This window comes from Coccinella septempunctata, chromosome X, assembly GCF_907165205.1.
Source record: "Coccinella septempunctata chromosome X, icCocSept1.1, whole genome shotgun sequence".
Classification (NCBI taxonomy): Eukaryota; Metazoa; Arthropoda; class Insecta; order Coleoptera; family Coccinellidae; genus Coccinella; species Coccinella septempunctata.
Window position 1 is genome coordinate 6,895,482 of NC_058198.1, and position 17,588 is coordinate 6,913,069.

The window sequence follows — 17,588 nt, forward strand, 5'->3', positions numbered from 1 at the left end:
CTTATTTTCCAAAGTTTTTTCATTGATGAGTTGGCATGAAGTAACTTCATGACGAAGTTGATACAACCGACTTTATCAATGATTGGACATTATCTATGGGTACCAGGGAACTGTGGTATTGGAGAAACTGGAAAGGCTGATGAACTTGCGAAAAAGGCATCGAGATTAACACCTGCTGGACCTGGATTCCTTTGTGGGTTTGAGAAAGGCCAATATCAGGCAGCAGTCCAACTATGGGAGGTCGCACAGGCAGAAAGGTTTGTGGAGCCTTAACATACCTGCCTGGGTGTTAAGAAAGTTTCCAGAACTGGATCCTAACGAGGTAACAGCCAAGGCTTCTAAGGGCGTTGTTGGTTTCCTTATGCGACCTTAAGATCTATTTTCCCCAAACCGAACTGCGCTATATCTTCTACAGCTCGTCATCCAGTTCCAGAGTTCGAATGAACTCCAGTATCTGGAATGGCTTCAAGAAGGTCACCCCCTTCGAGTTTCTCTTCCATAGAATTCTTGATGTTGGCCAGCAATGGCGAGGCATTCTGACCAAGGGATCTGGAGTTTCATCACTCGTCGCTTCTGCTAGACCCATTCTTATTAGTTGCATCCTGTACGGAGGAGATGTAACATATACTTGCTAATATCGAGATACTTGTTAGATCTTGCAGTGTCAAAGTGTGTTTCTCTTTCAGTTTATTCTTGCTCCTGAAATCCTTTCTTGTAGCTATATTTTCCACTGTCGCAGAAGGGTTTCAAGCCATTGAAAGGGATTGTGCTCCTTTCCTAGCAAGTGTGTTGGCCTCTTGATTACCTTTGGTTCCAAAGTGACCTTGAACACAGACTAGTGATGATCTGGTGTCTGTCCAAAATTGTCCTTCGCCAGTCCTTGTCGTGTTTTAATAAACATCTGTGTTCTCTTTCCAATCTTCTCTTTTGCTTGCAAAAATTCAATTTTTACTCGATGTTGCTTCTCTTTATAGTCTCGTCACTGGAAAGCTTCTCTGATAGGATTTACATGGTCAGAGACCCAGGCCCTCTGATTCCTAATTCTTCCATCTCCTGTACCTTCCTTGGATATTCTTAGGATAGCTCCATGAGCTATCTATCTATGCAAGGTGAAGTGGTTTGAGATTTTTGATGATCTCCAGTTGGGCACGTTCTGATAACTCCAATGATGCAATGATGGGTTGGAGAATTAACGATCCAAGTGATTCAGAAAGGCTGAACCAAGACTTACCATCCATAATTCGATGGAAATGATAATCTTGTTGAAAAAATGAAGTTCAAAATCAAACTCACTTGGAGGGTAGAGCAATACCGTGTTATCCTGGTGTTTTTTTGTGTGGAGAGGTTGTTTGTCTCAATTAGATTTATTGGAGATTCAAAATTTGTCTTGCCTCTGCAGCTTTCTATCCAAAGATGTGAGTCAATTTTTAACCCTCCTAATACGATCTGCTCCTGTATGTTCAGTTCACATTAGGTTCATTAATTAAGAGTCTTTATTCAATACCTTCAGATAAACGCTGAACTTAATCCCTGAATTGCTGTTAACAAGGGGATAATGATTTGTTGTCGATATACGGCATCAAAATTGGGCGACGTTAATTCCATAGATGCCAGGTCAGTCGAAATGATGGAATGATTGAATGAGGGCATCTAGGATGAATGAGTTCATGAGGGCCACCAGACAAAAGATATCCGATAAGTATGCTCCAGTTCGTGTACAGAGTGTGCGGATTATGATCGTTCTCTGTAGGTAAACAGTCGTAACTGGAGAAACACATTTTACTATTCTAATCTTGGTTTTTTGACACATATAAATTAGTTTCTGCAAGGTGGCAGACAGTTCAAATCGAAAAAATTTAGTAGCAGTCTGATACAGGTGCTTTGGCTCAGTATTCCCACTTATAAACCTTTGGAATCAACAGTTCACATTTTTAAACTTGTGGATTCAAGACAAAATCGCTATAAAATGACAACAAGATTCAGTTTCTGTGGGTTTAGGTTCGAGTGGGCAGCCTCTGGATGAAGATTTAAAAATTTCCATTCAAAGAACTCGCCTACTCAGATTTGCAACTTATATAGTATGCACGAATAACTGTGAATATTACACTGAAACTCAAAGTTTCATAAAAATGCTCCAGGGAATATTCTGAAGTGAAATCTTTCGCAGCGCAGAAAATGACGACAGAGAATAATTCCCCAGAAAATCCCTCCTCAACGCGAATGGAGTCGCTAATCTTATTTGAACATTGCACTTATCAATGCACGGAACAATAGGTCAAGAGTTCTCAATAGTAGAATTGAGGATTACTGTCGAGACACAAGTGTCTGCAAGGATTTCATCCACAACGGCACACTCAAAATGATCAGTATTTTATCGTTTTCATGAGAGATATATTGCAGTATCGATAAATCCTCTTATTTTCTCTTCAGAATCCTCTGAATATCGAGAAATGAAGAAATTGAAACAGATATGTATCGTAGGTTGCACTACTCAAAACTCAAGTAGCATCTTCATTTATTCTTTCAATCTATTTCGATCCAATACAATCCAATAACAAAGTTTTTCCTGGGCGATCTACATTCCTATTAACTTCCTGGTTTTCCCCTATATACCAGTCATCGTAAAATAAACTGTTCCACATGAGTTAGGGATATTGACTTAAATTGCAAAAAATATAGTTAAAACAAGATTTTTGTGATGAAACACAAGAAAATTCAAGCAATTTAAGACTATCAATACAATGTATGGCCTCCACGGGCATCAATAACAGCTTGACATCTTCTTTGCATACTACACACGAGGTTGTTGAACATTTCTTGAGGAATTTGGTTCCATAAACGGGGCAGAAGCTCTGTCAGATCATTTAAGGATTCTTGGGTAGGTTGCTGATTATCTAATCTTCTTTGGAGCATATCCCATGCATGTTCTATGCAATTCAAATCTGGTGAGTGCGAAGGTATTGGTACATGTGGAATACCAAGCTCCTCGCGCATTCTCAACTATGGCTGCACGGTGCGGTCTAGCGTTAGCGTCTAGAAATTGAAAAGTTTCACCAACAGCACCGTGAAAATTTGGTACAACATTGTCAATGACATGTTCCGTATAGTGTGAGGCGGCCATATTCCCAGGACAAATGTGTAGATCTGTGCGCCCGTTGAAACATATCCCGGCTCATACCATAACACTACCCCCTCGGAATGGATGAACTTCTTGGACATGGCGACGATTAGGGGGTATGCGTGGGATTGTCCATACCCTTATTCTTCGAGAATCTGAAAATCGTCCATATCTGGATTCATCAGTGAAAAGGACACTACGCCATTGATCGTTCCAATTGATATGTTGCCTTGCCCATTCCAGTCTTTGACGCTTATGGTCACGTGTTAATGGAACTCCTCTTAATGGACGTCTAGAACCAAGATTCACCTCTCTCAAACGTCGTCTGATGGTTTCGATGGAAACTTGAACCCCATCTGCATTTTGAAGAGTATTCCGTAGCATTCTACACGTAGATGTAGGGTTTCTTTTCGCCGAAACGGTGATGAAACGATCCTGAGCAGGTGTTGTTTTTCGTCGCCCACCAAGCCTTGGTCTTTTCAACATGGAACCTGTCTCCCTGAACCTATTCCAAAGTCGAGATATCACACTTTGGCTGACTTGGAGCCTTTCCGCTACAACAACCTGAGTTAGGCCACCCTGTAGCACTCCGATAGCCCTATTAGCCTCAGCGTTTGTTAATTTACGTCTTGGCATTTTCAGAAAACTCGTTTCAAATCGAAGCCGTTGATGAACTGACTTCATTTCAAAATAAGAACATTCATGAAGCGTATGCAAAGAACCAAACTTCAGAAAAAAGGTGACCAGATTGACGAAATGTCTCATACTGATTTTTATTGGATCGATTTAAATTGTTATTGAGCTTAAAATGATTTTAAAGCGATTTTCTCGAAGATTACATACTTTTAAAGACGATTGAATACGATATCCCTAACTCTTGTGGAGCAGTTTATGTGCGTTAAAAAAATGTTAATCTTCGAATATGAAAGAATGATCTCAATTGTCAACTAGGTACTTTCGAAGCTCACGAGCAGGCTTGATCTTTCGAATTTCGATTTCTTGATCGGTGTTTCAATAAGGCGAAAATTCTCTGTGAGCTGATTAACGAGGCACGGGCGATTTACCCCTAAAATCGTGTCACAATTGGATCTGATTGAAATCCTGGAATTCATTACCTTGTAGGTTGAAAGGTGGTTCACGACACATGTGAAGAAGACATCCCGACCTTGGGTTACGGTGTGGTTCTCTAGAGGTGCTAAGAACTCCGGCTCCAGATCGATCAGTTGACCTGTAACAAAGGGAGAGATAACAGAATAGACATTGCCAGGGCGATAAGTGAAGTGAAACTAAAGATATTCAGGGAATATTCGACGGAAGGGAAGTGGAACGTGTTTCGTTTGCGAAATTGCTCTTACATGATAACTCAAACACTTTTGTGTCACTTTCTTGAAGATGGAACTAATCCACTGCGGAATTCGGATTATTAAATATTTCGAACGTAACTCTGTCCGAAATAACGGGGAAATTAATCCCGATTTCGAATGAACAACAAAATGCCACGCCACGCTGAACAGCAAGGAGGAAAATTTTCATTCAACATTGAAGCGAAATGTCAACACTTCGCCTAAACAAAATTTCATTCATGTAATTTTTCCATTTGTTCATTAAAAATACTGCGGAACCCATAATAATATGAATGTGGATGAGAAGATCCTTTCTCAAAGTATATTCCGAACGTTTGCTGAGGATAAACAAGCCAGATATGCAGGGTGTAAATAAATAGTTGCGTAAATGGGATGATTTCTTATCAAAAACAATGTGGGTCTTTCATGAATTTTTTTTGAGCACCTGAAAGGCAATTTTCGAGGTGCTCCTCAAAACAAAAATTCTTATATCATGGACCCACACTCTTTTCACCAAAGAATCACTCTTTAAATTTTGTGTAAACACAAACTACAGGGTGTTTTTAAAGGTGAAGCTTTTTTTTCGACATAAGGTAGAACTCATCAAAATAAGTCGTTTAACCAAAAATTGTATCATCCAAGAAGGCTGAGATACAACCCCTAGAAGTTCGACAACATTTCATTGAATTTCAAGTGACTCCGGCATCACGAAAACGAAACAAAAAATATGGCTGGACAATGAATGGTTCAGTACCAAATTCATCAGATTAGATGTATCAGGTTACTTTTGAATGAATCATGATTGTTATATCGTGCAATTTAGAGGGAAAAAAAATGTAGAAAATCGAGGCAGTTTCTTGAAAGTGCTTTTGTTAGTTATGTTGAAAAAGTGCTATGATGTTTCCCCATGTCATCCCATTTTTAAGACGATTGTTGGAATGCTCGAGCAAGAACTGTGATGCCCATTGTGAAAAAATTCGTGAATAAGTTAGACGAATTTTATTGGTGAGATTTTGACGTATTATTCTATTTCTTACACTTGCGTTCTAAGTCTCTTCTGTCAGTTGCTATCGAAATGAGCCATTTCATAAAATCGTGTAAGTTACTGAAAAATAATGAGAACAATTCGGTAATCCTAAGTTTCCATTTTCATTACCACGTAAATATCGAAAGAGCCAATATCGTAAACGAAACCACATGGTCGAATCAGGAAATAAGTTTTTTCCCACTGCTTTGCGGTAATTCAGCTAACAAACGGTCAAGGGTCGTATTAGGATCTATTTAAGTAATCATTTTCAATTTTTTTCAACTTTGTCATTTTAAAAGTTATGTATAGGTGATTTTTGGTGAAACGCTCCACTTTGACCAGTTCTACCTTCTGTTGAAAAAAAGCCCCACCTTCAAATACATACTGTATAGTGAACTCCAGTGAAAGAATACATCTGGATTCAATTGAAGCATCGAGACATATGTGGATATCGAGATAAATTTGATTAATGCACATTCCAGAGACAGAGACACCGAGCTGTTCATAGGAACTCAAGTTCAGGACGAACTTCCTGGAGCGAATTTATCAATTTATTAGGTAATTAATCTCCAGAAGTCTGGGGAAAAAAGAATAGGCCAAGTTTTATTCGAAAGCCCTCGAAAGTTTGCAATTCTTCGGCAATATCCATGAATTCTATTAAAAAAAAAGTATATTCGTCCCGAACTCGGCAGGAGTACATTCAACCTCATGGGAACTTTTTTTATTCCCGTAATTTCCCCACAATTTAATACTAGATGAACGTCAAGCGCTAACTAGATTATCGTTTATGGGACATGGGTCCCATAAGGTCCCGCAGTATCTGGTAGGCATAATGGACTTCAAGTGTTTAATTTGATCGAAAATGTTCGGGAAATGTTTTGGGATGTTGTATCCAAAAACCCATTCAGGCATACACAATTCAATTTGAATATTTTTCTTGACGGTCATTTTGAAAGTCACTCATCTTATTCTGAAACTACGAATACCACAAATACGACAATTTCTTCTCGAATTGAAGTATCTACTCTAAGAAGAAGGCACTTGAAATGTAATTTCTTCCCAGTGTGTGTGTCTTTTATCATTTTTATTCATACTACCACTGTATACAGAAATGAAAGGATTTATATTAGTATATGAGCATATTCTGGCTGTTTGTTTGCATTCGTTTAGCTTAAATAAAGTTATTTGTTACACGCCTGGGTCCACTTGTAGTGATCAGGTTAATCTAAACGAATTATGTTCTTGACACATCTATAATTTTCGGGGTTAAAGTAATAAATACAGTTCAGACGGGGGATGAGCTCACAGTAAATAACAAATATGTCAGGAATGGACTAGGGGCGTACTCGGAATACTCTGCGTGTCCGAAGCAACCAGCCCCGTGAAAAATATGAATTTAATGCAGAATTTTCCGTTTAACCCTGTATGAATCGACGAACCTTATATTTATGGCGAACTGGAAATTTCCCAGTGAATCGACGAGAGGGTGGACTTAGAGGGTTCACTCTACATCCGGAGTGGGCACCACAGTCTGTTAAAATGCTCTGGATGTATTCAATAAATTAGTTTTCATACAGTGAGAACCAAAAGTCATCATTCTTATGACCTCCTCGAAGGAGAAGAATACTTAGAGAGATTGATTTTCCATTCACGATATTCCTCCAATTTCATTTTCTTCAGAGTACAAAATCCGTGAATTTGACTTTTTTCAGAGCCTCATTGTCTTCGTGGTAATATTTTATTTTCATTAGGAACATCTTAAACATAACTAGCAAAAACATTTCTTCAATATTTTCGACGTACCAATCAAGATAGGGATGTCAAGATGATGTTGTTGAAAATAAACTGCTCAAAAATTGGATAAAAAACGATTGTTTATATGTACTTGAACAGGTTTTTACGCATTCTAGTAATTTAATATTTTTTAAATCTATGTATTAGAATTAATATTTAGTTCTGTGCATCTATGTGCACCTTTTTTGGTTATTTGCCAATGTTCATTGTTATTGTTTTTTTGTATGGGTCTTTCAATCATAATCGCGCATCTAGATAAAGGTTCGACTGTTTTCCTGACCAGGAGTGGTAAACACATGTATCAGATCAGTATCGCCGCAGACTTCGCTATAACACTGTGTTCGATTTTCTTCGCATTTTTACACTTCACGAAATAAAGTGAAGTATTTCTTATTTTCGCTGTTTAAAATCATTTCGAGAGTGAAACCATCTTTGGATGCACTTCATAAAGCTGGCCAGCTCGTCTCAGCACATCACACCATAGGTAAGTCGTACCTTTATTGTCGCTTTTCATTTGGTTCGCCCATTAAGCAATTTCGAGTTGCCCTTTCATAAAATTCAAGACAGTCCATGAACTCTTCCCGAGCAATCGAGTGGTCCTTCAGACACTTTAAATTTCTCATTTTCTTTTGAGTTCGGAATCAGATACCAATATTTTATACAGTACTGATGTATTGAGTTAGATGTCTACATACAGGCACCTGCCTGAAATGGCAACAGCAACATGATTGAGAAAGGAACAAGATTCAGGCTTAAAAAAAAGTAACGAACACCTTGAAATCAGGGTTTAATATCAGATCGTACCTCCACTAGCTCTTTGTAGTACTTTTAATCTAGTCGGCATTGTGTCAATGTGGTTATGAATTAAAGTTTGAGGAATGTTTTGCCAAATGTCAGTTTAAGCTTTGGCCAGCTGCTTTGATGTCTGCAGTGGGTCAGGTAAGCCGTGTAATTGCTGTGATATTGCAAACAGACATGCTCGAAACAATTTGGGTCAATCCATTTGGTTAATACCCATTCGCCGGTACCTGACGGATCTTTTAGCCCTCACATTGAAGATATGCAACAACCTATTCCAGATTGCATAGCTAGAAAATATCCTACCAGTATCCTGCCAGAATAAGCTATAAATTCGAGATGATGTGAAGAAAGGTTTTCGTGGTGCAGTTAACCTTATTAACAGATTTTGTACGACGGTTGTAGCTCGTGCTCTTCCACCCTCATGGAAGGCTCCTAGACGCATGTTGAACTCGTGACAATCAATCTAGCATTATATATATATTCTTTTGAATGTCAGCAATACATTTTTAGTTATCAAACAATATAGCATATGTATGAGTTTTAGCAAAGGTTAGTGTAACGGGGTACGATACAATTTGGAGTATGATACAAGAGCTTAGGGAAAAACCTCAGTAAAAAAACCCTGTCTCCCCGTGAGAAGTGTAGTGATGACAAGTTTGTTTACAGAATAAGCTTTTAATACTGAAGGGCTTCCTTTCCATTCACATAAAAATTTCTTTATCCTCTTTCCATTTCGAAATAATATCTGAAACAAAGAAACAGAGCAGAAAACGAGAAAAAAAGTGAATAATAAAGCCTTCATCCAAACTTATTCCAAGACTTCATGATGACCGAAGAAAAAAATAAATAATCATAGGTACATAACTTGTTTTTCAATTGCATTGGGAGGAATATCATCTCTGCGTCAAAAATCTTCTGCTGATCTTAGTGGGGGATCACCCTTGTCGTTACAAATGCCTTCAGTATTCAAATTAATAATAGCCAAATCTTGCTTTTGACTGGGAGGGTCTTTCGACCAGGTCCAGTCTTCCAAGTGATGATTCTTCTATTCTTCAGTTGTTCGAGGAACGCTACAGGACCCTTATATTGGGTAATCATCTCCCATAGATATACCAGTGGTTATTCAGTAGGAAATTGAAGGAACGGGGAAGAAATTCAAAAAACTTCTGTCACTTTTTTGATACCACACAGACACAACATTAAATGAGATTACACAAGGCACATACAGACTACAAAAAAATGTCATACACCGTCAAGAAAGGAGTAGTGTGTCTGTGTCATGAGGACGATGTTTTGTGTGTGTGTGTATGTGTGAAATAATATACGTCTGTTCACGTAGTATGTAAAGAAATTCAGAAATACTGAAAATTTGATTCAAGTGCAAACAGTAAGCTTTTACTTGAATATGTAGTTTAGCTTTCGTAATCACAAGATAAGTGATATTTGAGGTCAACAAAATTCATCCTGGTTCAAACCAGGAGAACCATTATTTAGCTGATGATTCAAAGATTAAAATATAGAAAATATTCCGTCAGAATAAGTAAAAATGTGAAGGTGAATGAATTTCAGTATTCGTTAAAAAAGCAACATATTGTATCAGGAAAATATAACCTCTCATTAATCACTCTGTATATGGGGAAATTAACTATGTCGTTGTTTCTGAGTATGAGAGACTTCGATTGACTCAAATTCGGGGAGTTTTACTAATTAACTATACAGATTGTATTGATCTTCCATTGAAGATCTCCTCGAGTTTTTGGGCTGATGATAATATCAAGAATGGAACAAATTCGTTCCATTTCGGTCGTAATTCACGAGATCCGAACAGCCGTAGGGTTTTTTTATGCGAACTGAGTCGGAAACCACTTAACTCGTCCAGATCGGAAATATACCTATTTTTGACAAGAGCATAAGCACCTCAACCACCTGAATGGAAGTCTGACCAAGACCCAAACGAAATGGGAAATCGACGTTCCACTCCTAATTTCACATCGCACTTCCGAGAAACTTTCCCAACGCCATTCATCATAGCGAAACTAGTCGAGGTTATCCCTACATTTTAGGGCTCTAAAACTCCGAATTGGAAAAGTATTCAATTCCGGATTCAATCGGTTGAAAAATCCGGGACTTCGCCAATTTGAATTGATTCGATTGTCAGAGGGATCCAGTTAATTACATGCACTCCGTATGGGGGTGCTTACTAAACGTTCGAGGAAACCATACCGCGAGGATTTGAAGATGACAGCCGGAGGTAATAATGCATGATTGAATTAAATGAAAACTGGGAAATACCTCGCCACTCAAAATTCTACTCTATAAGGGGAGGATAGACCGTAGTTCTTTTACCTGCTGATTCATCACATGTGAAATTTTGGGGATGGTGAATCTGTGCCTATTGAACCCGGAGTATCTAGAACAAAATACACACCATATTCTTTTAAAATTCGTTTGAATCTGAGAAAGAATCGCTTCAAATTCGGAAACATTTGCGGATACAGGTGAGAAACAAGCCCAATACAAGGCACAATAATGATGTCTTCATCTCGGGGCAGATTCCCAGATAAAGCTGGAATATCATACTGAATATATTGTAAAGACTTAGAACTGGAAGAAACGTAAGCCCATTAGGGAGGATTCACGATATCGAAGCATAATAAACAAGAAATTTTCCCTTGAAGCACCAAGAACATATTGATTCTCCGGCCATTTTTCTGTGAAGACCTCCTCGAAGACTATCGAAGTAACATTAATACCCTTTACCGTTTCTGAACTGGCAGGGCATATAAAGATTTGTCGTTTACGACGATCCTATATTATATTCTTTACTGTGAACGGGAAAAAATCGTGAATTGTGGACTTAATTCGTTCTTTTTATTACGGGGGTAATATCGGATTAGACTTTTCTATTTCGCGTTATGGGGAAATAACTCAACGAATTTCGGTTTTCGTACAATTGAACATGAAAAATTATGTTTTCAAGCAAGCGGGGAGGATATACCACCAACATACACGTTCTTACGAAACCAGAACATGTTTCCTGCGACAAAACTTGCTATATGCCTCAGCGAAAGAATTCAGACCCAGTGGCGGATCAAACAGTGATTTTGGGGCATTCTGTGATGTGTTTGTTGATATAAAATGATAATTTATAATTGTAATACAAGCTATACAGGCTGAGTCTTCGAGTGGTACAAATAATCTAACAGTAGATCGTTGAGGTCAAAAAAATCTAACCATTTTTTTCGATTCGGCCCTGATAAAAAAATATAGCCATTTTAAGTTTTCATAATGAGCTTTGCCACCAATGAAAAAACAAATTTTCCTTCATAAAAACAAGCTGAATCTATGACACTACACATCCGTGGATCTTTTGAACAAGGTTGCATTCAGCCAAAGTACCGAGTTTTCTGAATATAACAGACATTTTTTTTTATTTTTAAACATCAAATTACTCGAAAACGGCGCATTATCCGAGAAAATATGAAGAATACTTGTATTTTACAAAACTTTTAAATATTCATTATATAGCGTCCAACTTATTTTCAAGAATTGGGTTCTTTGAATTTTTGGTATTTTTATTGTACGTTATGGTCATAATGAGAAAACTGGAAGACGTGGGTTATATCTTGTGTTCGAAAGAGATTCATAAAATAAACGAAAACCTATATTCCGAGATTCATTTCATTCTATAAAACCGTTTATGAGATGGAACTGAAAATATTTTTTTTTATGGTTTTTCAACAGCCTGTATCTTTAAAACCGAGCCGAATCGGAAAAAATGGTAAAGGAAAAAATTGTTTCTTTTGACCTCAATAATATACTGTTGAAATATTTGTACGAGTCAAAGATTCACTCTGTATGGAATAAAATTACTTTGAAACTTATTCAACTCGGCGCAACCATTTGGTCTTGACGAATTTTTGACTGACCACATCTTGTTGGGGAGTTTTCGAAGTACCACTTTTGACACTCGTTTGTCCCAGAAAAATCATCGAAGTTCTAATGATGATGAATATTTCAAAAGAGCAACTCTTCTTGTAATAAACGTCGAAATTGTATCGAGCTCGCTGAGACTGTTCGGTCTTGACGATTCTTTGGGGATTTTTCGAGGATCATCTTTCGACACATCTTTCTCTCAGAAATGTCATCGTTTCTTGAAAATAAAAATTATTCGACTGAAAAGATGCATAAGGTGCTCGTAATTAAAACAGAACATGGAACAGAGTATGCAATGAAAAAATGCAAGATTTCTCCACATTACTTGTAAGCCAGTTATGAGATGTCATTTGCTGTGAGGTTTTTGGCTATCTGAGTTATTCCCCAACGAAAGAATTTGGACCATTAATCATACAGAATGGTGCTGCCTATACAGTGTGATCGTCCACACATTTGACTAACATAAAAACTATCGAAATTGACTGATTACAACTGCCACAGTCTACCAAGTACCCGTATTCTAAATTTCTGGTGAACTTTAAGACAACCTCGACTGTATGCTAACCTCTACCTAATAAGAAAACGAAACTTGATGCAAAATTAATGAGATTTGATCCGATAATGATGTCGGCAAGTCGGTCCGCGAATTGCAGCAATCCAGAAGCGCCAAACTTGAATACAGAAATATTTCAGATCTCTTAGGCGTGATCGTCGGGGACGGATGAAATGGAAATGTTATCCATTCAGCTGATAGGATTGATAAATGCTGATTCAAATTGGAGATCGATCGGCCGCGTGTGAGTTCGTTCTATTGGGAAAAATTTGGGTGATAATATATCAAGGCGATCTTGAACGGAGTCGATTTGTTTCTATATCCCTATCACAGAATTGACTCCATTAACTTTTTTTTTCTCAGGCTGACATCTAATCACATCGTCAACCGTACTGTATCTGATAAATTGGAGTTGTTTGGACTTCAGCAGCTAAAAATGATCAGGGAAATGCACCTGTGCTAAACAGGAAATTGTTAATTATGAAAATTCGAAAGGAATCAAGAAGTACGATAAATTGCTTGACTTAAACCGAAAAGTTAAGTAATGCAGATTTAATTATGGCTGACCTAGATCGCTTAAACTATTTGTAGACAATTCACAGCTCATTTTCTGGTATGGCGTAATCTAAAGTTATGGTATCTGAAAAATCAATACTCAGTATAGTGAAGACACATCAAATCTACGATTTTTTATCCATATCTCTACTGGTAGAGGGTGACTTAAACTATTCACGAATAGAACACCAAATTTTGTTAGATTTTATAGAATTTTAAGGGATGAAGATGAGATATTGAGTTCATACCTCAATTGATTTGAAATTTCTCTGAAATTTTTTCCCCAAAGTAATTGATTTTTATTCGATTGACTCAGGCAATGAGGACAGCTAATGCCATCTTCTCCACGTTAGAATTCTATGATACCTTGAAGAAAACCCTTTGAAATGATACTGAATCTAAATATTCGCGGGACCTTTGTGGGAAAATATGATTTTCCGAATACTAAAGCAGCTTCTAGCTGGTTATTATAGTCTTGCTGCATCCTTGATGAATTATTGAAGTCTTGACGTACCTCATATGTGCAGCTAGAAAATCTAATTCGCCAGCTCGAACAATTCCACCCCCATAATTCCTGATTCTGGGAGTATTATCAACAACGCATTCAACAATTTCCTCGGTTATCAGTCAGTCGCATGTGCATAAATAACACAGATAAAAAGTTGACATACTCCCCCACTGTTTGTAGATGACATAAGCCTAAGCCAAACTATGTTATGTTTATTTAATACATCATTATGATTAATTATCGCGATATAATAGGGAAGTCGCATTTTCCCTACATTTTTGTCCATCCTGGAATTGAACACATCAGTGTGAAATTTGAGGCGAGCGTTGTTTCAAATAATTCGAAATAAAAACGACTGGTCAGACTAGCGCAAGATTTGATGGGTAGATTAAAACAATCTAGATCATTCCTATTGTTTTGACTCTACCTTCTCTAAGACTGAGCAGGTCGCAGAATGGTCCGGATTATTTGACTGTGAAATTTTATAATGTTTTGCCAATCGCATTCCGATCTTTATCTATAAAGCAGTTTGTAGATGAGTTGAAAACTTTATTGTTAAATCGTTGTTATTCGATAGATGATTTTTTTTTTGAAATCTATTGATTTTAATGTGTAATATTGGTGAGTGTTTGATAGTTCTTTGGAACTTTTACTTTTACTGTCATAGCTGTTTTTGTTTGTTTTTTTTGTCTATTTTCCAGTCTAATGTATTTTATTGTATACCAATAGTTTGTATACTTTCTTGGACGTATGTAAGCAGATTTCACTGCGGTTAACATGAATAAACTATCTATCTATCTATCGATTCCTAGGTCAACCTTGAAGAATGAGCTTTTGCAAGCTCGTGCGAATTAAAAAGTCTTGTTTTTCACTGTGCTGAATATGTTAACTAAGTGGCATTAGCGAGAGGTTTTAGTTTTCTGTTTTGGTAATAAGAGAAGTGCAGCTAAAAGGCATCGAATGCTTGTGGACTGATATAGACGTTTCCTTAATGAAGAAGACAAAGAATTGGTGGTGTGTTTCCAACAGTTGCAGAACGATTTGGCAGGTTACTGGCTCACTTCTTCCACACAAAAAACTGTGGTGAAATTTCCAAGAGCATGCTTGCATATTTTGAGAAAATATTAGCCTACTTAGTACTCAACCAAATTGGTAAGGTAAAAGCTCTGTTAAGCCTGGATTTACAGTTACTCGAACATCAAGTCTAACCATAAATTGATCGCTTAGCGTACGAATAATATCGTACAGAATGTACTTAATTTAATTTCGGTATATTTCTTTTGTTTTTTCTCGAAATCTGTGATTTTTGGAAAGTTTAACGTGAAATTTGATGGGTCAGTTGAATGAAGCATTTAGTACGGGATTTTTTCATTTGGCGACCAGGAATTTCAGCGTCCTTTGTGGCGGTTTGAGGATAACATCATTCCGTATAACATCTGGCAGAAATACTGCCAAACAAGCGGCTGCTAATCCCTCAAAGAAAATTTCAAAACGAGCTAGACCCAGCCATGCGAGATACCATTTTTATTATAATTCACAATCTGAAACAGAAACGAACGGTTTCATTCGATCCTTTCATTGTATTTCAAGCTGCCCTAAACAAAAGATTCTGCCCCGAATATAAATTCATGTCGAAATGCAAATTCCTAACGTGAAGTTCCCGAACAAAGTTCCGAGTTCGAGAAGAGAGCGGATAAATGTGGAACAAAATTATTTTTAACGCGTCGGATGTTGATATGCCGCTCATTTCATCTGTTTGTAATAATGTGTAGTGAAATTTCGCCTTTTTTTTCCGCAAGACGGGATCATAATGACTTTTCCCCGATTGTGTGTGCCCTCTTCTGCCCTTTCACAATCCGATACTGTCGGCTTGATCTGTTGAATTCTTTTCGGTGTCGTGCGGCGCCAATATTAGGATCTGGCTGACGGTTATTAAAAATAACACTCACTCCAATGTTTGCGCCTTCTTTCAGTAGCAATGGGAACGTTTCTAATGTGAAGACAATTATTGAATATATTTCCTAAGGTCGATTTTGTTGTAGATAGCTTAATTCGATTCCATTCCCACAGATTTTGATAGGTGGAGCTTCTTTTCCAGTAAGATGAACAAAAATACAACTCACTGATAACCTACGTGCATATACGAGGATATATTGAAAAATTCTTAGCCTACTATAAAACCAAACAAAATTTCAATGTCAAAATATTTTATTACTCAACCCATTCTCCTCTTAATTGGATTCATTTATTACAGCGAACCTGCAACGTCTCTAGACCTTTCAAAAAAATGTTTCTTCTTGCTCTGCAAACCAGACCTCCACAGCTTTTATGACCTCCTCGTTGGAAGTAAATTTACGACCTTTTAAACTTTTTTTCAGTTGAGGAAAGAGATGGTAGTCGGATGGTGCCAAATCTGGTAAATAAGGGGGGTGTTCTAGTAATTCAAACCTTAAATCACGAATTTTTTGCATGGCAATATGAGATTCGTGTGCAGGGTCGTTGTCCTGCAAAAACAAAACACCACTGGATAGCTTTCTGCGTCTTTTCTCTTCAATTTTTTCCCGTAGAGTGGTCAGTAATGTCGAATAGTAATCTCCGGTTATTGTTCTACCCTTATCCAAAAAAACAATCATGATTACTCCATGGCAATCCCAAAAAACTGAAGCAAGAACTTTTCCAGCAGATTTTTGGACAAGAAACTTCTTAGGTCTTGGAGAACCAGAGTGTCACCATTCCATCGATTGATGCTTTGTTTCTGGATGGTGGAAATGTACCCAAGTCTCATCCATAGTAACAATACGGTTCAAGAAGTCTACATCGTTTTCAAATCGAGCACAGATCGAACGCGATGCTTCTACCCTCGCACGCTTTTGGTCAACATTCAAACATTTGGGGATCCATTTTGCAGCAATTTTTCTCATGTCCAAATTGACGTGAACTATATGATGAACGCGTTCGTATGAAATACTCAGTTCTTCAGATATCCATTTTAGCCCAATTCGACGGTCTGATAAAATCATGTCATGAACTGCATCGATATTTTCGGGGACTGACACAGAAACTGGCCTTCCCGATCGGTCATCATCTTCAATGGAAAATTTACCTCTTATGAAGCTTGCAGTTCAATTTTTCACGGTCGCATACGAAGGACATTTATCACCAAGGGTATTAAGCATGTCTTCGTAAATCTGCTCACCTCTTAACCCTTTTAAATACAGGTACTTGATGATGGCTCTATACTCCAATTTTCCGATTTTCACACTTTCGGTAGCCATCTTCTTTCTTTTAATTTATTGCGTAACTCTGGTTTACTTTTTTGACCTCAAACTTCACAGTTACACTCCTAATGAGTTATTGTTCGTTTCTATGGTAACGCAATATTTTTTTATGCGTGGAACTGGTCTAGGCTTACTAGATATCAATACATCCTCGTACATGCATGACTTAAAGAGGACTCTATCAAGGTTCCAATTTTTGTCAATGATCCTTTCAGTGAAGTTATTGTTTCTAGTTTAAATTCAAAGTGTTGAGCAGGGATTGGATGACGTAAAACTCTTGAAAATAATCGAAAGTTTCTCGAAAAAATAAATTTTCTGACGAGTTATAGGTAAGGGCTGATTCCCTTTTTACTCAGACACCCTGTATGTCTTAAAGAATTGAATATTGTCCCTAGCATTATCACATGAAGATGAAGTGTAAAATTTCATCGCCGGTATAAAAAAACAGACCCTTCAAGAGCGTCGTTCCAGAAAAGGAGAGAAAAGTAAATCCCTATTATTCCTTCGGCTCACTCGTCATTTCTGGAGCATGGCCCAGCAATGAAGGCCAATTCTCGGCTGTCGGCGGACCCAAAATACGCAATGAATTTGGATATTGTGTCGAGTTAGCGCGTGAGCAGCAAATGTTAGAGGGCCAGGTCAGCGATAGCATATTTACTTCTACGAAATGTTTTC

The 17,588-nt window shown here is 37.6% G+C and overlaps 1 protein-coding gene across 1 annotated transcript in view; it reads right to left on the reverse strand.

The window, feature by feature from the left end:
• The window catches only part of LOC123322036 (lachesin-like), a 106,023-nt gene that overhangs the window by 33,847 nt on the left and 54,588 nt on the right, over positions 1-17,588 (reverse strand). The window contains exon 3 of the mRNA XM_044909860.1: positions 4,234-4,346. Coding sequence (XP_044765795.1) covers positions 4,234-4,346 — 113 coding nt within the window. The remainder of the gene's footprint in view (positions 1-4,233; positions 4,347-17,588) is intronic.